A 24,917-nucleotide genomic window follows, 5' to 3' on the forward strand; every position below is an offset into this window, starting at 1 on the left:
ATCATCCAGGTATAAAATTCTTAATTGTTACTAATTTCCCGAGAATCGCGTATTTCTCTTTCCTCGACATCACGGTTTCTGTTCTCAAACAAAACGTGTCGAGTTCAGATTACGTTGTTGCGTGCGTAATAGATTCGACGATTTCGGGTGAGATGCAGGAAAATGAAATAGAGAAATAGATTGCAATAATGGCTCACTTCCTACACGAAATTTGGGGCGGTTATTCCCGGAAGTATCCCGAGATCAAAGAGAACCAGGATAAAAGGTAGGTGCATACTTTAAAGAAAATGAATAAAATTTCGAGAAATAAAGAATAAAAAAGGATAACGAAGAATCGAAAAAGAGGAGGAATTATTTCCGAAAAATTAAGAGCCACGTCTTTTTCCGCTCCAATTACCGCGGCGTTCTCAAGAACGACCTCAAAGACAGGCAACGATTATGTCGGGGCTTTTGTATCGAAATAATAACCATAATAATATAAATTTAGAGAAAAGGGAAACAAAGAAATGAAATAAAATACAAGAGGTACTACCATCAGGACCGAGGCGTGCCTTGTGACAGGGGCGATAAATTTGTGGCTACCTCGTTACTGCCGTTTAGTGGTCGAACCGTCGTGATACGAGATCATTAAGATTCTCGAAAGCACGTGTGAGCCAAGCCACTCCCAGCGCTCCCAGAGATTGGCTTCAAGGCGAATGACGTCACCTGCATGTGGGATTTTGGAGCCGCCTCGAGCATCGAGAGGGCGAGAAAAAAAGAGGGGGGGGACGACGAAAGGAAAATCCTCAGGGGAGAAAAAAGGCGAAAATAAGAAGAAAACGTGATAAAAAAAAAAAAAAACATGTCCCGACGTCGCTATTCTAACAGTGACTTCTCTAACTAATCCAGTTAACAAGAGGTGCTAATAGATCTGCACCACTGAGTTGCGTTTTAGTCCTCGCGAGTGCCGCTACGGCTAAACACTTTCGGCTATCGATCTGTCTATCGACATGTGTGGACCCTGAGGTTTTTGTTTGTGTAAAGTTTATTGTTGTAATACTGCAAGTACTCGAAATATCGTGCGGATGTTTTCGCGGTATTTCTTTCCCGATCCGAGCAATTATCGCTGGTACCGCGTTCTCCAAATTTAATCTGAGCTTTCGGCCGCTGCGCGGCGGATCTGATGGTGATTTTGAAGAGCTTTGTTTGTATGGTGACAGTCTGCAAGAAACACGCGAGAACAGTGCACGAATATATTACGAAGGAAGTAAGACACTCGTCAAAAAGATTCGACTGCATGCTGGGATTAATTCGCACTCTAAAATGGCAGACAGCCTGATTCCTAGGCTTCTAGTTTCCAATTCATCAAAAGTGTCGATTCATTCCGTCGAAAGTGCGAAAGCTGCGGCCTTTAGCATTGACAGGCTGCTCGCACCCTGCAAAGAATCCGTTCAAGGTACTTCTACGACGTTTCAGGATCAACAGCCGAATATTTTTCGCAATGAAACTATCCTTCGATCAGAGTGTAAGTTTTTTAAGGGATCATTTCAGTGTAAGGGGTCGAAAAATAACTGTTTTTCGCGATTTTGTTTCTTTGATAGTCAAAATACGCCACTCAAACTGATTTTTTTTAACGTCAAATCAAAGACTCACGAAGAAAAGAAAGTAGATTTTTTAACTTAAATTCTTATTTTTTTTTTACATCTATTTTGTATTGTTGAAAATCTTTTTAAAAAAAATGAGCCCCCACGGTGTACACGATTGTGGCCGTAAACATTATATGAAACAAAATTTGTAACAAGATTATTAATCAGTATGACAGACGTTATATCTTGCTATGGAGGTTTTTTTTTTATAAATTGATAAAATGGCGGTGATCTGAAGGAAAACTAGCGAATTTAGCATATTTTTTCGACAGTTTGTAGTTTAAAAAAAGGAGAAGTTTAAAAAAAAGCATTCATTGCAAAATAAAGAAAGGCGTGAAGATTTTTGCGTCCAAAACTGAGACAGATAGCTCGAAACCTCTTCCTTTGAGACCGTACACCATTTTGAAAAACCGTGTTTCGAGAAAAATACGTTTCAAATTTCGAGAGCGGAATTTTCATATAAATTGTCTACTTCTGATAAATCGGCGATGCCAGGTCCATACAATGTATTTTCCGCTTCCTCCAATTACTCGTTATCAGCAGCAATTTCGTTTCGCCGAGCTGTCCTGGCTTCTTTAGAGTCGAGAGAGCTTCGGCGGTTAGCAAATGAGATGCGCTCTGCCTTGGATTTTGCAATCGCATTACGAAAGAGAATCGGCGGTTGATTTCCTATGAAATCTTTATCAACGGACAAGAATTGATCTTGTTCCGATCTGAACATAAACAGTCAACACAAAGTTTAAAACCCAATCCGCGAATCGATTTTTTGTCAAATTTAACGTAACCATTACACTTTTTGCACTTGAGCAACTGTTGAAGAGCAACGAAAATTAAACAAATTTCAATCAAACAATAGCTAAAACTTTTGTCAATTTTCATCTCGAAGTTCGGAATTTTTTTTGGCTAGTTAGGTTTTGGTTACCCTGCCGTATAAAATTTTCGGGCGTTTTGTTCATCGGTCCGTTCATACTGGATGTCGAAAACGCACTGACGTGTTTGGCAAGTTTATTAGCGAAGAGGTCAAAAGGAATAACGCACTGAGAGACAAACGTCATTGAATCAACTAAATGAGTGGTCACAGGCGGCCAAGTAAATATTTAATTTATTCAATAACATTCTTCTGTCATTGTCAGTGCGCTTGAATGACCAGCCGGAGTTGAGGTCCCTGGCCATTTTTTTAACAAAGGTAGTAGTGACCAAAATTATTGGAATTTCGCCCCAAAAATTGAACGGCATGTTTATAAATGTCTGTTCTAATGGATAATGCAAAAAAAAAAAAAAATGATCTTTTGAAAATTCTACACTGAGATGATCCCTGAAGCTTGTCAGACGATTGTTATTTCATCTAGTTTGAAGTCATTCTTGGGGCCGAATAGAAGAATAACTTGTTTACAGGATCACCGGATGAACAATTACTATTTATATATTCACTCGCGGTCATTTTACTTTATTCATTATGGGTACATTTTGAGGGTGCAAATTCTCTGCGTTTGGAGACTCAGCTTTCCCCGATCAAAGGACAGTTGTTTGGTGATCTAGTATTTGACTTTAACAGTTGAAACTAAAATCGGTATCAAAAATCTGGATCCTTATAAGCGGCAAGGGTACAGCAATTTGTAGAATTAATCGGAATCAAAGTTGTAGAAGGTGAAATCAATTCTGCAATTCAATTGGTTTAATAATCCTGCGCGTTATCAAATTTTCATCATATGTAATCTATCGTAACTGATTGCACTTTGTTTTATGAAAAATTCACTACTACTATACTGATTTTTTTTTTGCATTTTCTTTCAACTCGGTTACATGATGAATTTAAGGAAGTAACGCAACTACCCACATCGCTTTTCATTGATTGTGTGTACGTGTATATGTGTGTCAAATATGACGTCGACAGCTTATCAGCGGTATCAATGAATTTCTTTTAAGCGCCAGTTCGATATGCCTAAAGAAAAGAAGCCAAGATTTTATTGGAAAGGTAAAATATGTCGTGTAAACAAAAAACGAAGAATTATAAAAAATGTAATAGCCTGCACGAGCTGTCACATACGTTGAAATTTCAAAATGCGTATTAGTACTTTTTATTGTTTTTATTATTCCTATCATAAGTCACCTTTGAATATTATTAAGCCGGATAAACGATTCTGAGTATTTCATCTCTCTGCTGTTTACATTTCATTCTGATCTATCCATCAATTACGGAGATATAAGGAATAATGTGCAGCTAACTCCGTCATTTCTCATAAGAGGCCATGTTGAAGTGGCTTGTAAAGATATAAAAAGAATTACAAATATCTCGCTTAAAAACCCACCTCGGATCGTAAAAATTTGTATGAGTTCTTTTTACATTATAATCGAACATTCTGCCAAGTTTGGTATTTTTCTGTCCATCAATTCTATTTCCTGCATTACTTCCTTAACAGTTTCAGCACGCAGTATTATCAATTACGCGATAGCAAATTAATTATTACACTGCTAGAACTAAGTTTTCTTCAAAGGCTTTCAAACATTTTTTCAAACGTGTTGTCAAATGTTCATTAAAATCTTAGTTGCTATTTTAACTTTACCACCTTGAATTTTGAGTCGGAACAATTTTCTAAACTGTATGAAATGAACAATTCACAGCTACCGAACAAGAATCGAGGCTGACAAGAACCGTGCCAGACTCTTCGATGTCAGTGACGGAAGAAGAGGAACAAATAGACCTCGAAGACGTGGATATAGTTTGTTCAACCTCACCCGAGCCCGAAATCAGTTATGGTAAATAACCGATATTATTCTAACACAAATAATTAACTTGCCTGTTGTCAGAGGAATTTTACGGCTTTCATCCGCTTCTATAAAACTTGTACTTCGTAGAATGGCCAAGTTCGGATTCTGTACCAATAGCTGTTTAATATTGGTATAAGATTGCTGTATACGATTATTCAACCTAAATAACGAGCATTGTTAATGGTACCTGATAACGGTAGTCAATAGATCGACCGATACAAATCTTTTTCCTCAAGTATACAACAAAAAATCATGAAATGTGATTGTTTAACGCAAATAATTTACTTGTTCATAGAAGAATCCCGTTCTTGAAGCTTATGAGATATGAATTACAAAAGAATTAGTTGAACCGTCAAAGACGAAGGTGAAAAAACCCCAGCCTGTTCATCGTTGAAGGCCCAAAAAAATGGCACGACCTCACTATAATCGAGTCTTGAAAGTTTTAAGTAAATTTGTCAAATATCGTGCCAATTACCCGGGAGATCGGTGGCTGCGCTCACTCCGCCGGAGTTTGATCCATGACTTCCGCCGTCGTGACGCCCAGCGTCGTTCACGCCCGCTCTGTGTTCTTCGTTTCCTGATGTTCCTCACTTTGCGCTATTAACTGCGCATTTCTCCTCCTTCCTTAGCTTCGGATGACATCCGTCTCCCGCGGGTGCCGCGACACTTCTTCTTCGTGTATTTTCAATTGAGATAAAATTCAAGACGTGCTCATACATGCGATCGGTGCTTCGAGACCACACGATCCATTCAATTCTACACAAGTAAATAATTTTGCCGCATTTTTTATCGGTAACTACACTGAATGATTAATAATCACTGGTTCAGTTCACTATAGTACAAATATTTTGGAACCCATAGCAATTGAGTGGATTCTTGTAGAAATCAATGCAAATTCACTATTATATAGTAACTTTAGAGTTGAACGAACGCACTTCAAGTACTCACAATCGCACGTGAAGTAATTTGAAGTCAAGTTGACGCTGATCCTCCGACTTCACGGGAAAAAAGTTCATCTGTCCTGTTCAACCGGCTCGTATTCCTTGTTGTAGCTTAGCGGATTTGTTTAGGCTGATTCACTCTGATTTAGATCGAGTCGGTGCGGTTCGGCGGCCGTAATAAATCCGAAGATCCAGGGAAACGCGACGCGAAGAATTATTCTACACTTGCGTCCTGCGTCCTGAAACTTCGGTCTCGGTGGTTGAGTTATGCGATACTCGGTACGAGTGCAGTTTAAGACGCAATGCGCAAGAAATGGGGGAGACGCGAGTTCAAGCACAAAGCCATCGGAGGCAGCGTAAATCTTGAAGAGACACGCGAAGGACCAACGACCCGACGTGCCCGGAGATATCCAAAGAGATTCAAAGGAAAGATGAAAGTGGCTGGGACACCTCGTTACGACTCTTCCCCGTTGTCTTGTAGTCAAATTAAGTCACGTCAAAATATCGTTCGTTATTATCACCATCGTCATTTGACCGAGACGCTTCTTACTGGCCAATTACTTTTGGTGCGATCGAATATTCCAAATCAACTCGAAGACCTTTCAACTAACCGAATTTCCAGCGGCTACACTGTGTCAGACAAAGATAACAGCTGTACCTACTTAAATGATCGAAAGAATTCGACTTTGTCTGGTTCAATACAAGAATCTAAATGACCGATTACGATTTCTTTGAAAAACTAAACCTCAAATGCGCGACTGCAATCGGCATAGCGTACATTCCAAAATTCTAAGTAGTACTTCGGGAATTTTCACAACACGTTACTTTTACTGGGTCTTGCACAGAATCGATTACGAAATGTTAAAGAATTGTTATCTTCAGTTTACAGATTAGGAATATTTCGTGGCTGCACGTCTTGTGTCCTTCTGTAAAGGACTCGCATCAGACGCGCGAGATATCGGATGAGCGTTGGAACGGGAAGGGTGTGAGTGAAATTAGCGTTTCTTATCGGACAGTTTTACCGAGCGCCTTTCACTATCCAGCGTCTCATTCATCACTGAATAATTAGGAGACAAGTTCAGCGTCACCCGCAGCAATTAGACAAACTGGAAGGCGTGGCATTCTATTCCTGCGGCGAAGGCTCGTTGCTTTTGCTCACGTCGTATGAGCTCTGCTCTGTTTTCTTCTTTCTCCAACCCGCTCTTTTTGCAGGTTCAGGTTCTCACTTCCTTTCGGTTACCCTTTGAGCTCCTTTCTCGACTCGCAAGCTTGGAAATCACCGATTCGGAACTGCGTTAACGCGACACCCTGTCTTTCTTCTGTTTTTCGTCCTTCCGGCGCACACATGCGCGCGAAAGGAAAATTCTTTTTCTATTTCTCGGTTTGAATCGCTTCTAATTTTTTTCACCAATATAATTTGAATGAATCACACGCTAACGAAACGCTTGTTATTTTCTTCAGAGATGAATGAGATTATTTACGAGAAGCCGTTCCTTGTTTCTTTCTTTGTAAATGTTACGAAATAAAGTCGGAATCTAAATCGCCGGATATTAGCTGGGATAAATAGGGTCGAATTATGCGCGATGAGCGAGGTAAAGATCACAACATAAAGTTTGTCGTGTAAGCTGTGGGGTGATAACTTGCCCTGATATTCACGGTTTCGTAATCGTCGTGGAACGAGCGATAGACTTTTTTCCTAGTTTCAAATCTGGGAGGGGCAGCGGAAGAAAAATTGCAGCGACAACTATACGACTAGCTTATTAGTACTCATTTGATACATCGCTAACACGATAAAATCAGGTTTGACGAATATTCATTACCCAGTCACACCGGTTCACGCTCAATTAATTGAAGACCGTTGTTAATTGAGTTGTTCCAGAGTCGACTCGACCGGCACTAAAGTCCTACGTCTTCGTTCTCTTGAGCGGTATATTACATTATAAACTGTGTCCACAAGATGATGAATTTAATCGAATTAAAGTTTGACACGTGTGAAAAGACGTCTGAATCAAGCATTGAGATTTCTTATTTTGCTCTACGATATTTCATTGTTTAAAAAAATAATCGAAGAAATCGTTATAATGATTTGAAACTTGGCTTGTTTTTAGGTTAGTAACATTGGGGAAAGGAAGAGAAATCGATAAGACTGTCTCCAAGTCCCAAGAATATTTCAAATTTGTAAATTCAGAGTAGGTTATACACTACGAAGAATTTCATTTGTCATATATATATATACGAGAAAATTGTAGGAAAATGGGTATTTTTTGCAACGGTTTCAATATTGTTCGAATTAATCAGAAAATAAAGTACAAGTAATTATTTAGCATACCTAATTACAGTTGTCAATACTATATTTTTTGGTCATTGAAGCACAAAATTATTTTGTTCAGTTGCCTAAACTCTTGTCACTTAAATAAAAGATCGGTAACTCGTTACAGATTTTTTGTTTACAGCCACAAGACTCATTTTCATTTTGTACCCATAGCAAAAAGTTTCTCTCGGTGTACCCACTTCAAGGATTTCGCGGAAAATTTTTTCTCCCGCCTCGAAGGGGTGTAATTAGTCAGTTGGTCGAAGTGTTTAGACGTTTAGTGTTCCGAAAAGTCACAGCAAAGCGACGGTACCGAGTGTCTTTACGTCGTCAAGTAAGACAACGTCGGAGCTTGTGCGAGAGTGCTTCCTTGGGCATTAGATGTGTAGGGCAGATGCTGTGATACACATTACACACATTGCTGGCGGGCGCGGTAAGTTAGGCAGCAGGGTACGCATTTAGCCCGCTCGTTTGGGTTGGCCAGAAAAAACGCGAGACGGCCGACAATTACGTCGCGATCTGACAATTAGTAGCCGGTAAACGATGCAGCGATGTTCCTGTTCCCGAGACCGATCCTTCCGTCCCGCGGGTTTCTCGGCATCGCTCGCTCCTGCTGTACTCCGTACTCTCGCCGTTTTGCGGCTCTACGAATAGTTCTCAAAGATATTTACTGCCAGGGCGTGGCTGAAATGTCACCTGAAATCTTCACAAATTCTAGCACAGTTCGAGACCGCGTTCTCAGACCGCGCGTTAAACGCATTTATCTACTCTCTAATTTGGGCCTCCATTGCTGCAGCCGGAGCGGCTTGCTTTTTTCAAAATTCGATAAGAGACTTCTTTCGACGTGGATTATAAGTACATGATATTCGATGTTGATGCTTGAAACTGGGGAAGTCACATAAATCTGTCTGCACGATGTCCAGGGAGTAAGCAGTTCAGAATTACAGGTTTTGCAAAATGAAATGTCTCCTTGCCCAGTGTCAAAACCCGTTTTGTTCAAGCATCGTATATTAGAACAAGTCAACTTGCGAATTCTTTGTCTGTACCGATAAAGTTTTATTAGCGTTCTTAAACGTGAGATAGATGAAATTCACAACAGAAAATAAGCGAATTTCGATTTTACATTATACATTCAAGTGTTATTGGCGATGATTCGCAAATTCATGCTCCAGGGTAAAGTATACGCGTGAATTAATATATATATATATATATATATATATATATGTATAAACGAGACAGTGTATAATGAGGAAAAATTCGAACTTGAGTTCAACCTGTGCAGAATTATCCAGACCACTTTTAAAGATGACGAAAATTGTCAGACCACCTCAACAAGGTGTCGACAGATTGGTTTATTAAGTGCACATGTCAAGTTAGCGGTAAAACTTCGTTTCAAATACTGATGGCGAAATTTCCTGATATTTTGAGGATGGTGGGATACTCCTAAACTGTCCTTTGCACTATACATACATATACAGAGGCACATAAGTGGGCGCGGAAATTTAAGAGCGAATTCTCCGAGTTCGGATTGTTCAATTATTCTCAACCTCGGACGTTTTCACGCCCGTGAATCGTTCGCGGTGGAATGTCTAATTAGGATTATTCCTTTTCTCTCGAGGTTAATTTGTAGCCCAATTACAAAGGCGACGACCTCGTGTATTCTTTCAGCCGCAAACGCTTCCCCGGAATTTGTTTGCTTACCCCCAAAGCATCCATCTTCTTCGGTTTATTATTCGCGATGCAAAACCATTCGCGGAAACCGCTGCGACACGAAATAAAGCTTGAACACATACATATGCCGGTGGCTTGGGTAACAACTCACACTTCAAGTTTCAAGTTTCTAGCTCCGCGTGTTATACCCAACATGAGTTCCGCCAGGACGGAGAGTATAAATATCTCGACTTTATTCCGATGCATCTCCTCTCGACGTTTTGCTTTTATACGCACATAAGCATGCAGGCATGCATGCATACACAGATATATTCACGGTTTCGTCCCGGTGGGACATTTGTCACTGCGTAACTGCCCGCCTCCCTCGTCTGACAAATGGCCAGATAATTAGAAGATGATCCCAGACACTTATAAAGTACGTAGTTGCGGTGGAGAACGGCTTGTCATGAAATTTCTACGCGAACACATCCGGCCGAATGGGTGAAAAAACAACGCTACCTGATACTCGATGTACAAAAATCTTGCACGATACTTTCGCAGAGGCCTGCACGAGCAGCAGTGGAACACACTTGTCATCGAGCAGCATCGCCGGGGATGACAACCCCTTGGGGCGACCCGGAAGCGGCTGTGGAACCAGCGACGAAGAGCGGAAGAAGCGACCACGCACCGCGTTCACTGCCGCCCAGATCAAGTCCCTGGAAGCTGAGTTCGAGAGGAACAAATACCTGAGCGTCGCTAAGCGATTGCAGCTGAGCAAAAGCCTCAAGCTCACCGAGACTCAGGTAGGTCAATTTGTTACAACTCGCGCGAACTTCTACTTTTTGTCAGACAAATTAGTCTCCGCTCTGCTGGCGTTGATCCACGAATATAATATTATAGTGCATGTGCTTCTGTAACGGGAGTCGCGAAAGTGGCGTAAGTTCGGATCACGTAGCCCCCCAAAAAGATCTTGAGGTAACGAATCTCTGCGCGTTCAACTACACGGGTGTGTGTGCGTGTGTAGCTGAGAAAATATCAAGTGTAACATTACAGTTAATAGCGTGTAAAAATGGGATGATTGTTTGAAGGACAGTTGAGTCCTGTTAATTATCGTTGGCCTTCGGTGTCTAGGTTTGACATGAACAGACGACTGTCACTGAAGATTAGGAATAACAAGGTTATTGTCCGACGTTAATTCTTTTGGCATGATCAACTGGATTCTACTGTTTACTCGGTATAGAATCCGTACACGTTGGAACCGTGATTTACTACTCAACACGACTGCACGGTAAAAGGAGGGTAAAAAAAAGATCTTCCGAGACTTTTTTATCATTCTTCAAACACGGTATCGACTCGCGTCGTAGTTTTTTTTTGGCAAAGACAGATCGTTACATAGTGTTTCATAAGACACCGAATCTGAGTGATGACGGCGACGACACGCCGTCGCCTGTAACCCGGAATAGGAATCGTTATGAAGCTTCCGGTTGGCAATCGTCTCGAACCACGCCCAGGATGATCAAACTCTGAAGTCAGCTTACCAGAATATTGAGGAATAAGTTGATTCACACGGTTCGCTTCTGCGCTCCATGACCGCACAGGACGTTTGTTCGATCCTTGATGGACGCTTCGACGTCCTCAGAGAAGGAAGGCGTCGCGCCAACACGTGACTTAACAGATCCTTCGCACCCTCCGGTTGCGAACCTCGGAAACACCGGGCCATGCCCTAATAAGTTTTAAATACCGAAAGCTCACCCTCAGCCGTGGAATTCGGAAGCTTGGCGCCAGTGTGAAATCCGTACAAGAACATCCTCTACAGGGGCCGAGGAATAGACTGCTATAAGGTTGAAGTTGGTAACGTTAAAGCAGCTGAACATTGAACACAATCGCTATTTCGCAACTTTAGAATGACTGAATAAGTTCAGTTTGCAAAAGTTTCGCTTTTCTGAATTTCGAACGGTCCGTCATGATTCTTCCTTAACATGCATCGTTACAGTGACATCAAGAACGTCGACCTCACATGCTGCGTTTTGGGGTGATCGTTAACTTTTCAAGCGTCTTTTTTAACTAATTCTGCACCGAGCTGCTCCCGGAACAAATAGATAATTGCAATAACCGACTGAAGAGAAACACAAAACACGATAGTTTGAATTGACGATACGAGCGGAGCATCCGGACTTCCGCAGTCGCAGACTTGATCACCTGAGGTAGTTGTAAGTCTCCGGTTTTCCGGCGCTTGCGTCCCCTCTGCACCAGAATTCGGGTTCAACTAGAATTGAATTATGGGCGTCCTTTGACACACGTGTGCAGACGCCAGCGGAGGAGAAGATTCTGGCGCCACATTGAGGGCCGGTAACGCGAGTGGAAGAAATTAAAGACAACCGTAGTGAACTCCCCTATTAGCCCAATTAGCACCTCTCCACCCTCTGTGGTTCTGCCCCCTTGGAATTCTGAGTATTTCAATGAAGTTTCTATCCCACCATGAGTAGTATCCTTAATAATGTCTTCATTTTTCGTCTTCTATGTGAACGATGTGAATACGATTCTTACTCTGCAACGTCCCACGTTTGGTTCGGCGGCTTAACACTTCTAACAGGCATTAGTGATTTTAGTCTTGTATTGCGTAAACAGTAGGATCAAATTAGGCACTCATATTGAGCTAACGACTCATAAACGGAGTGAAGGTATACTTACAGATCAAGTGGACCCGGAGGAAAGTAGAGGATAATCTCGAAATTGTAGGGAAAAGAAGAAATTGTGTAGAGTATAAAAGACATCTGTCTGACAAAATTCTTGTCCGATTACCTTCAATTTCGAAAGTAGTAAGACATTTTCTCGTGTCGAGCTATAATCTGTACGCTGGGAATTGGTCCGCACAGTAGAAGCGATTCTTCTTTGTCAATTCCTTGCCTGGGTTGGGTTTGGGGGTATAGAGTTACCACCTTCCAGACCTAAAAACACGGAGGGTGAAAATAAACGCGATGCAATATATCCTAATTAAAAAATCGACGCCTGTCTTCACCGTCCTGGTTCGCATGCACCAGCTTCTGGGCGGATAGTCTTACGGGGCGTCGGAGCGCGTCGACGCATCCGAAGACCATCTTTGCGGCTAAAAGGGAGCAGCCGACGGGTCCGTCGCAGCTTGTGCCGAGGCTGCAGCCACGGCTCGTTAAGACTGAGAAATATTGTGACAGTTATGCCGAGCTATACGTCTCCTCCGCGCTCTTTCTACAACCGTAGACTCGGACGCGAACGGATCCGTCCCCGGAACCCGCAAGACTCAATGCGACGCCTTCGTCTCCTCGCATTTTCACCCGGCACCCTGTCGCGACGCCATACGAGCCGTGACGTTTGTCATTACCGAGGTAATCGCCGTCGAAGTATTACTTCCGTTTGATTGATGACGAGGAACGCTCCGTCATGATATTGGATTCGAGCGATTGACGGGTTTCAGAGAAAGGAACAAGAATTAGAATGTAATTTGAATTCGTCATTGGAACCGGAATGAAAATAGCAGTTCCACGTCTTTTTCGTTTCTCAACATCGCAGGAAAAGACTCAAGATCTACACTCTGTTGTGTAGACTATTTTTAGGAAGTGCAGGTTACATTTCAATACCACGGCTTCTTGGGTGAATGTAGCCAAACGTCACGTCTTGATGTAGTGCCTCGAAACACGCGTGGAGTGTCAAGTGTAACCGCACACCGTCCCTTTCTGGGGTTTCGTAATGTATTGATATGCCCATTTCAAGTGGGGTTCAAGGAAAAATATATGACCGAAAAGTGATTTCAGACAGAGAAAATAAAAAACGCGTTTGATCACGCTGTGATATGTTAAACGGACTCCCGTAAGATAATTCCTGAATAGCGGAGCGACCTGTTGTTGCAATAACCTGATATTCGATGTTAACAATCGTAATAATATGAGCGAGTGAATATAGTTAAAAACACGTATGAAAAAATGTCCAAAATTTCTGTTACAGATTAAAATTTGGTTTCAAAATCGACGAACAAAGTGGAAAAGAAAGTATACTAACGATGTCGAATTGCTCGCTCAACAGTACTATTCCAGCTTGGGAATCCCAACGCCAAGGCCTATATTTGTTGGTGATCGTCTATGGTAATTGTCCGAAAGTAATGTAACTCATCAAATATTTTCAAAATTCCGCAATGTTTGCGAAATATTAGACACACACGGTATTCTTGGGTTAAAAATAAGAAAGGCTCAATCAGGAAACACCAAAATTGCAGGTTTTTCAACTACCCGGGGCAGCCAACGCACCCGGGAAGCCCGTTGCTGCCGTCGCTGTCTCACCTGACTCCGATGGCTATGCCTCCATCAATGCCGAGTGTGCAACCATTGCCGAGCAATCTTTCTCCTGGTCAGCACGCCGCCATATTCCAGGGCCTACCTTCACCCCACTCTTTGCATAACGCGACGCAACGATTAGACTACAGACTTGTTCATCCTCATCGCACCGAGGAATCATGAGAACGGCGTACGTGCAGTCGGAATTACAAGATTATGCAATTTGAATAACCGCAGTCGTCATTCAACTAAAAATTTGGCGTTCACAGTTTCGTTTTGGAACTAAACGAAGGGAAAGAATTATTTGAGTCAAGTGATATTCGTTTGAATCAATTATGTAAATGCTAGAGTCAAACGTGGCAAACGCAATACTTACTTGATTATAACAAAACACTTTTGTCGGACGAAACACTCGTGACAACTTAATGTAGACCTGAATCCAGCCTCTGAATGATTATGCCGACTCTATCAATTTATTCAAAATAACACGGCGTGAGTTCATTGCAAATAATGTGAATTTTCTATCAAGAAAATTTGTGATTGGAATGAGTGAAAATTTGTTCGAACACACCGCGATCGTCCTGTTTTAAAAATATGAAGTTTTTATGTCAAAACAAATTGAGCTTGTTTTAATACATGTTTTGTTAAGTCAAGAGTTCAATGTTCGAAACAGGTGATGAAACTTGTTATTAAAAAAAGTCATTTGCATTGACTGGGCATTAGAAATATTCAAGATCCAACCAGTTACGCCAAATGAGCTCCGGTTGGATCAAAAAAGTATGGCATTCAATAGGTGTAAATTTGTTTGGCTAGATTCATGTACCTATTTTAACTGAAGTACCTAATTTTTTCTGTCAGCAAACATGCGACTTGGAAGAACAATAAATAAACTTCAAATGAAATGATATTTAGTTGATTCAATTTCGAAAACACATCAAAAGGTTCGCTCGAATCGATACTTTATACAATCGCGACAAGAAAGGCTTTTGTTAAATCAAAGCATTCGCTTGACTAAATCATTTTGACATACTAACTAAATCGAAATTGTTAAATTGAAGTCATCGCATTCCGGACAAATAAGGGATACTAGATTCAAGTGAATGAACTCGGAAAAAATCTGTTTTGTTGGTTCAAGAATTCCTTTCCTTCTGTGTTTTAAAGCTACATACTGGTCTTCTTTTTTCGATTGACCAAACTGTTAAAATATTTGAAAAACTATGGGAAGCGAATGAAAAACCTGAGGAATGATAGATACGGAAATAACTTATGCGTACAGGTATAGGTAGAGAATTTAAGAATAATTTGACGTACCTCGTGATTGATGCTGCGCCATTTCGAATCTTCGCTTTTATATTATATATGTATGGGTATCTGTAATTGTGCAGGAGTTTGAAGAAATGGGATAATGAATATGATTTAAATGAGATATTTTACACTGAGAGAAAGAGTTTTTACGTATCTTGATATCTGTATGACAAAACAATTGTATTTATTTAATATTTATGTTTACATGAAGGATGATTTTTTTTCATATTTACAGTAAATATCTTGGAATTTATTATTTATTTTTACAACGGATGCGACGTAGGGTGGGTGCACTGCTTTCAATCACTGTTCTCCCCTTGGTCCACATTTTCAATGACAATTTTCACTTGGCAAATTTAGTTTGTTAATCTGGGGGAAGTTTTAAACTGAAACACGATAATAATGTGGCGTGAAATGAAAATGAAATAACTTCCAATGCAAGGCGCCAAAACAAAAAATAGTTGAAATGATTGTAACCGATGCACTCACCCTACTTCTGTATAAGACTAATGTAATTTGTAAATATATAAATAAACGGATTTTCACTTAAATGAAATTTGAACTAAATTTGTCGCTACAATCACGATCATCGCATTACGGCATGTCAAATTAAATTAAATTGTACGTATACTATTGAGCTAATTGAATCAGTCAATTGGAATGTGGGTTTACCATTCAAATGTCGGCTCCGACTTGTCAATTTTTAATTTATCGATGTACTTTATTATCAAAGAATTCAATAATGTTGATCTAACAACACTTTATTTTATCGCTTGCTTGATACTCGCCCGTGTAGAAATTTCACTGGGCTTGCCCACTATTAGACTAGCCCCCGAACGGGCGGACCCAAAGATCGCCCTACTGTTGGGGCGCTAGACAGTGAATAGACAGTTTGTCTGTGAATAATTTTATTTGGGCGGGCTGTATAGCACCTGATTTTGAAAGTTATTAATCATCCCTGTAATAGTTTCTACAACAAAACTGGCATGAGCCTGGACTGGGAAATCCCTGACTTATATTTTTAATCCTCATAATTATATCATTGTTTGATTCCTTGACTCAACAATCGATAAAAAAAAGTTTTTACATGTAAGTACATATTTGCAATCGGACGAATTTGTTCTTCAATTATTTCACGACTTTAAGTGGACAGATTTTTATATTTTTTCTTATTGGAACACTATTATATACATATATGCTTCATTTGGAATTCAAACCTTATTGTTGGTATCGTTTTTAAAGTTCCTCGATTTTTAGTAATCATTCGATTTTCTTGACCGCTGTAACAAAATTATACGACGCCCCCATTTTACATATCCGCATGTTCCGAAAAGCGTGACCACGTAGCGAAATATATCGACGGACGCTGCATGTACGCGTGTCGCGATTCCAGGTTAAGCAGTATATACACGCCTGATTTGCACGCAATAACAATAATATCACGTTTGCGATATTCTTTTTACACGCGTGTGTATTTATATATTTCACGCTGTATCAATATAATTATATACTGTGAAATCGCGCGTCGAGTAGTTCGTCCACAGTATACGTGAATTAACTCGACTCCGTGTACGAAAACACAGAGCTGTGAAAAGACAATTACACGACGACCGTCTTACCTTGGGAAAGAGTGAATTGTCAGCCAATTCTGATGAGGAAAATAAGTGAATAGATATTATAATTATGCATTTTAATTTTTAAAATGAATATAGATTGCAAATGAATTTCTTGTATTTTCAAAATTTTTATAATTTCGTTAAATGCATGCTCGTTTATTTTTTATATAATTTCAAAGGTAATGATAATGCCGAAGGAGCAACTACTTCTAGTTCTGCACATACGAGGTGTGTTCAAAAAGTAAGGTGACTTTTCTAATTTCGCGGGCTATGTCCGTTCGATCTTCGATTTTTTTTTATGTTATGTTGGTACACTTGTCCCGAACATCTGTACACAGTTTCAAGTGTATAGCATGTTTAGTTTGTTTTTGACAGATACAAAGGTGAGACGTATTTTGGTGTGCTCGGCGATTTTTTGCTATCAAGAAAAATGGATCAAAGAATTTGCATCAAATTTTGTGTAAAAAATGGAATTAAGTGCTCCAAAACACTTGAAATGTTGACAGTGGCATACGGTGAGTCTACTCTTAGTAAAAAAAACGTTTATAAGTGGTACAAGCTCTTCCAAGATGGCCGAGAAGATGCCAATGACGAACCTCGCTCTGGACGCCCCAGCACGTCAACAACAGATGAAAACGTTGAAGCAGTGAAGAAAATTGTTTTGGAAAATCGTCGAATCACTATCAGAGAAGTTGCTGAGGATGTTGGCATATCGGTTGGCTCGTGCCATGAAATTTTTTCGGATGTTTTGGGTATGAGACGTGTGTCAGCGAAGTTTGTTCCGAAACTGCTTAATTTTCACCAGAAGAATCGTCGCATGAGCATCGCTCAGGAGCTGTTGAATGACGTCAATGATGATCCTGATTTACTCAAAAGGGTCATAACTGGTGACGAATCATACCAGCACTTAATTCCATTTTTTACACAAAATTTGATGCAAATTCTTTGATCCATTTTTCTTGATAGCAAAAAATCGCCGAGCACACCAAAATACGTCTCACCTTTGTATCTGTCAAAAACAAACTAAACATGCTATACACTTGAAACTGTGTACAGATGTTCGGGACAAGTGTACCAACATAACATAAAAAAAAATCGAAGATCGAACGGACATAGCCCGCGAAATTAGAAAAGTCACCTTACTTTTTGAACACACCTCGTATTGATGTCGAAGGGACTGACATGCATCCTAAATCGAACAGTTCTGTCAGTGAAAGTGAAGACGTACACCCTCACTGTGAGCTTCATACCAGTGTTGAACACGATAGAGGAGTAATAGAACGTCGAGTAGAACAAGAAGATAATGTAGAACAAGAAACCGAAGAAGAAACGTCGGAAACGATTAAACACGTTGGCGTTTTCCAAACAATTAAACTCTCTTTACCTGACCGGAATTTTCGACTAAACTTTCTTCTTCAATCAACCTCCTGGTCACGAATTCTTCACAAATCTAACGCATCGAAACTGCTTCGTGGACGTCTCGTACCACCATGAATAGACATCATACCGCACAATTTAACTTGAGATCTTCATCCTCTACAAATCACTCACAAACAAAGAAGATTTGGAACTACCGGAAGAAATTAGCACATACCAAAAACCGTAAAGTTTTCCTTCTTAAATGCCGTCAATTTGGGATCATTCCAAAATTTCTACAATTTAAAATCAAAAATCTACAACATTTAGCAAAGGAAAAAACCTTCGCCAAAGCTTTACGCTTCTTACAACAGAAATCTCTATCTCTTGAAATAAAAAATTGTTATCGACATGAAAGGTTTCTAAGCCAAGAACTAAATCAGAACATTAATAACTTCTTCTCAACTCAATTTACTAACTTAGAATACAAAAACTTCAACTTAGACATAGAGAAAGCCAATCGCCTTTTTAATGCCATTAAAACTGATAATGTTAACAAATTGAACAAACTTAAGTCTATACAAGCTCCTAAAGAAATTTACACTAACAAATGGTTAGTGAACTTATCTAAGACAGAGTTACCTTCTGAAATCAAAGATACTTTATCCAGCGCCGGCGCTAGGTATGGGCTAACCGGGCAACCACCCGGGGCCCTGTTCCCGAGGGGGCCCAAAGACTGAAGAAAATAAGAATTTTTTTCGGAATAAGGTTAACTGCGATAATACATTATCCTGTGTGTGAACATCGAGATGATAGGTGTAAGAAAAAAAATATGAAAAAAAATTATAAAATGAGGTTGAACGATTGGGCCCTTGTAGAAGCATTGTACGGCTCACGCTGCTGTACTAGGTTACCGGCGAGCACGGACTGCGCGGGGTGTTGGCTGGACCGACGGCCCCCACCACAATTTGTTCGGCTGCAGCGCATGCGCCAGTTTATAGCTCAAACGTCAAGCTACGTCGTGCAGCGCGGCGTGCCCAGAGACTACTAGTCTAAGAGCCAGCTTAAATCTGACAACACATTCTTTACGGTATCTGAAATTTCGTCCAGTGAGACTTCTATACCCAGTAAACAAGCAATGGGTACTAGCTAAGCCCGGCCGCGGTAGGTTTGGGGTGCCTCAGGTGAGTCAGGTATGAAAATTAAGTAAATTTTTAAAGTATTTTACGGCGTCTGCCGTTTTAATATGTCATAATATACCTCTAGAAAAATTGAAAAATAAATATGGCTGCTGATTTTGAAGGTTGCAACATCCTGGCAGCCACTTTTCAAAATTCGGAAAAAAAAAAATTTTTAAAGTATTTTACGGCGTCAGCCATTTTAATATATTATTTATTGAACTATTTTAAGCCAATATTAAAAATGGCTGACATTTTTTCCGGTTGTAACTATCCGGTTTACAGCGAAACATTACCTGCAGTCTATGCTTAGAAAACATGTGGTACAGTAAGAGTAGTAGTTTATGCTCTCTCTCTCTATCTCTTTAGTCAAACATTTTCTCCTTTTATGTTAGGGCTGAGTGGTGGGGATTTAGTTCCTTTTACGAACACAAAGGCACACCAGGCCCAACGGTTTACGGACAAATATATTTTAGTCAGTTGCATGTTGAAAGTATAGAGACATAATACTGTGAATAGTTTTTATTGCATTTATTGATTGTTAATTTATTTTCCATTACTTTTTCAATATGGCTGATAATTTAAAGTGTGTGATTTGTGCCTCGGAAAAAGACGAAAAAGTGCTTTTATTTTCTGAAGAAACTTTAAAAAGGTGTCAGCGTATTCTAGACTTACGAAAACATCATAACCTAAAATACAAAGATGTAATTTTACCTTCAGATCTTTATGACTGTGGATATCATCGCAGTTGTTATCGGATTTTCACAGCTTTAAAGACGAAGTTTTATGAAAAGAAAGATACAAAAATAAAAGATGTTGCGCCTTCAACATCTCAATCTAATACGTTATCAACGGAATCACTATCTGCTCAGCAGCCGTCAACGTCAACAGACAATTCTGTGATTGCTGAAACTGTGACTCAAAATGTTGATTCATCTATAGATTCCTCTGTACTAGACGAAGTTGTAATAGAGGGTAATGATTCTCAACTGGATACATCGTTGGAAGCAGGCTTCGTTAAAGATTCTGATTTATTAAATTCACCAATGGATATTTTAACGGCAGAAAATGAAAGTCCAATCGTAAAAGGTTATATTTGTTTTTTTTGTGAGAAAAAAAATAAAAAATTTCATGGTAAAATAGAAAATTTGCGCAGTTGTAATAAACACCAGTTTGAAGAAAGTATTATGAAGAATTTTAAAATTAATTCAGACTATTACAATGAAATGTTGGATAAGCTGCAGAATATTACGAGTAATAAAATATATTACCATGAAAAGTGCCGAACAGACGCCAGAAACAAAAAAAAAAATTACAAAAAAGTCCTGTTAAAACATCGTGGCATATTTCCCGTGAATATCACCAAACTGTTTTTCAGGAAATATGCACTTTGATCGAAGAAAATGTAATTAAAAAAGGACGTTGTTATTTTCTTTCATTTCTGCATAGGCAATATATCGATTATTTCAGCGAGTTAAGTAATGATATGGAACATACCTTAAGTTCAGTAATTTCATCACAATATTTAGAAGAAAAAATTCGTGTTCAATTTGCTGGGAATATTCAAATACTACAATCAGGTCATAAAAAAGTAATTGCACCGAAAGGCATCACTTCTATAGATGAATCTTTATTTGCTCATTTAAAAGAAAGAGACATTTTACAAGCAGCAGCCTCGATTTTACATAAAGAAATAATGAACATTGAAAAATCGAAACTCCCAGATAATTTAAATAGTCAAAAATTGATCCAAGGTGAATGTTCAGTCCCATCAAACTTATCAGATTTTGTGGCTTCAGTTATTGGAAGTTATTTTCGCAAACGACAACAAAGTGAGAGTTTCAAACGTCATGTCAATTCTGTGAGCCAAGACTTAATTTATATGACTCACAATGGAAATCTTAAAACTCCCAAACATATATGTTTAGGTATGACTTTGAAAAGTCTCACTAGCAGCCGTAAGGTAGTTGATATCATCAACCGCTACGGACATTGCATTAGCTACAATGCAATTGAAGAACTTGAGACTGAAGCAACATATACATCGACTTCTCGAGCTGGACTGTGTCCAGAAATCATCAATAGAACTGATAATTTGTCGGTGGGTATTGCATATGATAATTTTGATAGATTTGTTGATACGAAAACCGGCAAAGATACTCTTCATGATACAGTAGGGATAATATATCAAAACATCGATCCTACCCTTGAAAATGTTGAAGAAATCGAAGATGTAGATGATTTGCGAGTAATCCATTCTAAAAGACGTCGAAGACGATCTTTTAAAGCAATTGATCCGGAATTACCGTTCTTTCCTAAAAAAAGTAAAATGAGCAGTGGTTTTCAACCTGAAGTTTCTGAAAGAGAAGAAGAAAATATTGTCATCCAGGAAGATCTGTACAATCGTATCGATACTGTTTGGATGCTTAGCCATGCTGTACATTTACCAGATATCCCAATGTGGGCAGGTTTTAACAGTGCTGTAACAAAAGATGACAGTCCTCAGCAATTAATTTCTTATCTCACTCCAATTAATGCATCTCCAATAGCTCACCCAGTAGTTTTAGAAACAATGGAGTAATGTATGAAAATTTTAGAAGAAATCAACCAACCTTACATGCAAGTAACATACGACTTGGCTATAGCAAAAATCGCTTTTCAAATTAAAGCCACTGAGACAAGTCCAAAATTTTCCAAGTTATTTATACATTTGGGTTCTTTTCACATCATGCAATCTTATTTTAAAGTTATTGGGAAATTCATTGATGGTTGTGGACTGTCAACAATTATGGTTGAGAGTGAGTTGCTTGCGAGTGGGTTTGTAGCAAGTTTTTTAGATGGCAAACATTTTAACCGGTGTAAGAGGTTACATCTTATGATGGCCTTAGGATTGCAAATTCTTCATTTCCGATCTTTCTTGGAACAGGAAAAAATTGAAATAACTGATGATATATTTCAAGAATTGCAAAGATTAAAATCTTGCCAAACACCAATATTTTTTATTCACGACGAAAAACTCAAAGAATTGTGTGCAAATTATGCTAAATTTGAGGAACAAACTCTCCATGGTGATTTTGGTAAAACTGCTCAGTTTTATATGGTGTACGTAAAGCTAGTACATTATTATTTAACTCTTAGCAGAAGTATTCGTTTGGGAGATTTTGAGTTATTCAAAAATATTTTACCTAAAATTACAAACTTATTTTTTTTATTTAATCACCAAAATTATGCAAGATGGACGGTTACGTATCATTACAACCTTATGAAAGTTGCTTCAACTCATCCGGGGCTAGAAGAAGATTTTAAAAAAGGGTTCTTTGGAATTAAACGTACGGGAAAACCATTTTCGAGGCAGCCGATTGACTTAACTCTAGAGCAAACGATCAATGCGGATGCTGCTAGGCGACTAACTGGAATCACTCATTTGACAGATTCCATCGCAGCTCGTCAACGTTGGGCTCGTAGTCATGATATTCGATCAACTATTATCACCCACGTTTTGGAAGAGATAGGCATTAATAAAAAACAAGATATTTCAGCAGAGTTACAGCCATCGAACATCAAAAAAAATTGCGAGCAACTGGAAAAGTTTGTAAAATCTTTTGATCAATACATCAATCCATTTAGTGCCCAGTTACCTCCGAATCAATTGTTTAACATATCATCTGGTAAAGCTGCTTCAACTCAAGTAGAAGACTTTCTTCTGAACGTTGAAAAGATTGGTGATGATCTTCGCAAAGCATTCATTTCTGAATGTTCATCAGATATTAACCGGTTTGATAAAGCAATCAAGAAAATACCAATTCACAATTTTTCAAGTCAGATAGAAAAAAAAAACCGTGAAAGTTGGAGGAAAAAATCAAGAAATCAAAATACAGCGGGATTTATTTGGACGCATGTTGGGGCTATCAATGGACTATAAGATCGATGTCCTCAGAATTTTATCATATCCGATAACTCCTGTGCCTCTTTCTCTATGCCATTTGGACGGAGGAATTCACAAAACAGATAAGTCAGCGCTTGCTAAATCTCTTGAGGCAAAAATCGACCATGATCCACCAAGTCACGCTGATGTATATTTGATTGACGGTTTCTTTATTCTACATGCTATGAAAGAAGTACCCAGGACTTTTGGTAATATTTCAAAGAAATTTTTGCAAATGATTACTAAATTTTCAGCATCCAGAATAGATGTTATCTTTGATCAATATTGGTACCCTTCCATCAAAGACAACGAACGGAGTCTTCGACATGAAGTACCACTAATTGATTACTCGATTTATGGACCAGACCAAATCAGATCAAGTGACTTTACGAAAGAAATGCGAAATACCAAATTCAAGGAAGCTCTTATTGAATTTTTCACTATACATTGGGCAACGGATGATGTTGCGCCGTTTATTGGAAATAAATTGATCCATTTGAATTTCAAAAATTGTTATTCATATAGATCCAATGACGGCAAAGTCGAGTCAAGTATCGTTGAAGATTTGTGTTGTAAATCTCATGAAGAAGCAGACAGTAAAATTATTTTCCATGCTTGTAGCATTATTGATCAGTCTAATATTGTTATTAGAGGTTCAGATACTGATATTTTAATAATCATGCTGGGCAACATGGTTAACTTGAAAAATCCTTCTTCTCACATTTGGATGCTAACCGGGACAGGAAACAACGAAAGGTTTATTGATGTCAGCAAAATATATACAGAACTTGGTCCACTTTCTAGCTAAAAGCTTAATTGGCTTCCACGCTTTCACTGGTTGTGATTTCAATCCAGCTTTTTATAATCGGGGCAAAAAAAAACCTTTCACGTTACTAAAAAATAACGTTGAATTTCAAAAAGCATTCGCTGCTTTCGGTGATATTGGCCTGACTGAGGATACCATACGTGAACTGTTTAATGTTATCCAGAAGTACACTTGCAGTATGTACAATGCTAAAAAATCCATCGATGTTGATGATGGGAGATTTCAGCTGTTCGTTAATTCCTACAAGGCTGTAGATATGAACGAAAATTTTAATAAAAAAGTCCGGAGCTTTGATGCAAGTTTGATCCCTCCGTGTAAATCTGAACTGTACCAACAAGTTTTGAGGACGCATTATATTTCCAGCATTTGGAAAAATGCTCATGCGAATGAGCCCACATCACTGAATCCCCTTGAATACGGCTGGATGGAGATGGAAAACCGTTACGTATTTAAGTGGTTCGAAGGAGACCAACTTCCTTGCTTTGTCAGCGACTTGATTCTAAATCCTGAAGGTAACGACAGCATTGTAACATTTATTGTAACAGCATTTTAATTATCATAAGCTTATTTAAGAATTTGTATTTTATTTTTACAGAATCTGACTTGGAGGATGAAGATGACTTGTCACTTTCTGAAGACGATTCCGAAGATGAAAATTAATTATAAAATATTTCATGATTATTTCATTGTTATAAATTATTTCCAAAAATAAATATATTCTGATATGAATAATGAATATATCTAATTAATGTTTGATTTTTTTTTCCATCTTTATAATAATTTTATATTTGTTAAAGCCTTATAATGAACCTTTTTTTCTTTATTATACACATTTAAAGTAGTAGATCGTTCGTTTCATTGTGTATTTATAAAATTTTTTACATTGACTAATATAATTTTAATGTTATATAAACTTGACGAATGTGAAAATTACAACTGTGAACATACATAGGTATGCACGGACTACAGGTAATGTTTCGCTGTAAGCCGGATAGTTACAACCGGAAAAAATGTCAGCCATTTTTAATATTGGCTTAAAATAGTTCAATAAATAATATATTAAAATGGCTGACGCCGTAAAATACTTTAAAAATTTTTTTTTTTTCGAATT

The 24,917-nt window shown here is 38.8% G+C and overlaps 2 protein-coding genes and 1 long non-coding RNA gene across 8 annotated transcripts; all 3 read left to right on the forward strand.

Annotated features, from left to right (window-relative positions):
* The first annotated feature begins 889 nt into the window (after nucleotides 1-889).
* Nucleotides 890-15,312, forward strand: LOC107226677 (homeobox protein MSH-D-like). Its single transcript, XM_046738309.1, has 5 exons — nucleotides 890-1,504; nucleotides 4,248-4,382; nucleotides 9,858-10,099; nucleotides 13,275-13,411; nucleotides 13,543-15,312. The coding sequence occupies exons 1-5, from the start codon at nucleotides 1,303-1,305 to the stop codon at nucleotides 13,781-13,783; spliced, it is 957 nt and encodes a 318-aa protein (XP_046594265.1). The 5' UTR covers nucleotides 890-1,302; the 3' UTR covers nucleotides 13,784-15,312.
* Nucleotides 15,313-16,747: 1,435 nt separating this feature from the next.
* On the forward strand, nucleotides 16,748-17,646 carry LOC124294155. The gene is made up of 2 exons (XR_006904046.1): nucleotides 16,748-17,036; nucleotides 17,488-17,646. It is a non-coding gene; the product is annotated as an uncharacterized LOC124294155 (long non-coding RNA).
* Nucleotides 17,647-18,942: 1,296 nt separating this feature from the next.
* Nucleotides 18,943-24,542, forward strand: LOC124294154. 6 transcript variants are annotated; one of them, XM_046738311.1, is made up of 5 exons: nucleotides 18,943-19,070; nucleotides 19,776-20,144; nucleotides 20,984-21,156; nucleotides 24,170-24,318; nucleotides 24,402-24,542. In XM_046738311.1, the coding sequence occupies exons 3-5, from the start codon at nucleotides 21,062-21,064 to the stop codon at nucleotides 24,464-24,466; spliced, it is 309 nt and encodes a 102-aa protein (XP_046594267.1). In that variant the 5' UTR covers nucleotides 18,943-19,070; nucleotides 19,776-20,144; nucleotides 20,984-21,061; the 3' UTR covers nucleotides 24,467-24,542. The 6 variants fall into 6 exon arrangements, 3 of the variants coding, with proteins under 3 accessions (XP_046594267.1, XP_046594268.1, XP_046594266.1); XM_046738312.1 differs by lacking the exons at nucleotides 18,943-19,070; nucleotides 19,776-20,144 and adding an exon at nucleotides 20,420-20,646; XR_006904043.1 differs by lacking the exons at nucleotides 19,776-20,144; nucleotides 20,984-21,156.
* Nucleotides 24,543-24,917: the final 375 nt, after the last annotated feature.

Source organism: Neodiprion lecontei, chromosome 4 (genome assembly GCF_021901455.1).
Source record: "Neodiprion lecontei isolate iyNeoLeco1 chromosome 4, iyNeoLeco1.1, whole genome shotgun sequence".
In the NCBI taxonomy this organism is placed as follows: domain Eukaryota; kingdom Metazoa; phylum Arthropoda; class Insecta; order Hymenoptera; family Diprionidae; genus Neodiprion; species Neodiprion lecontei.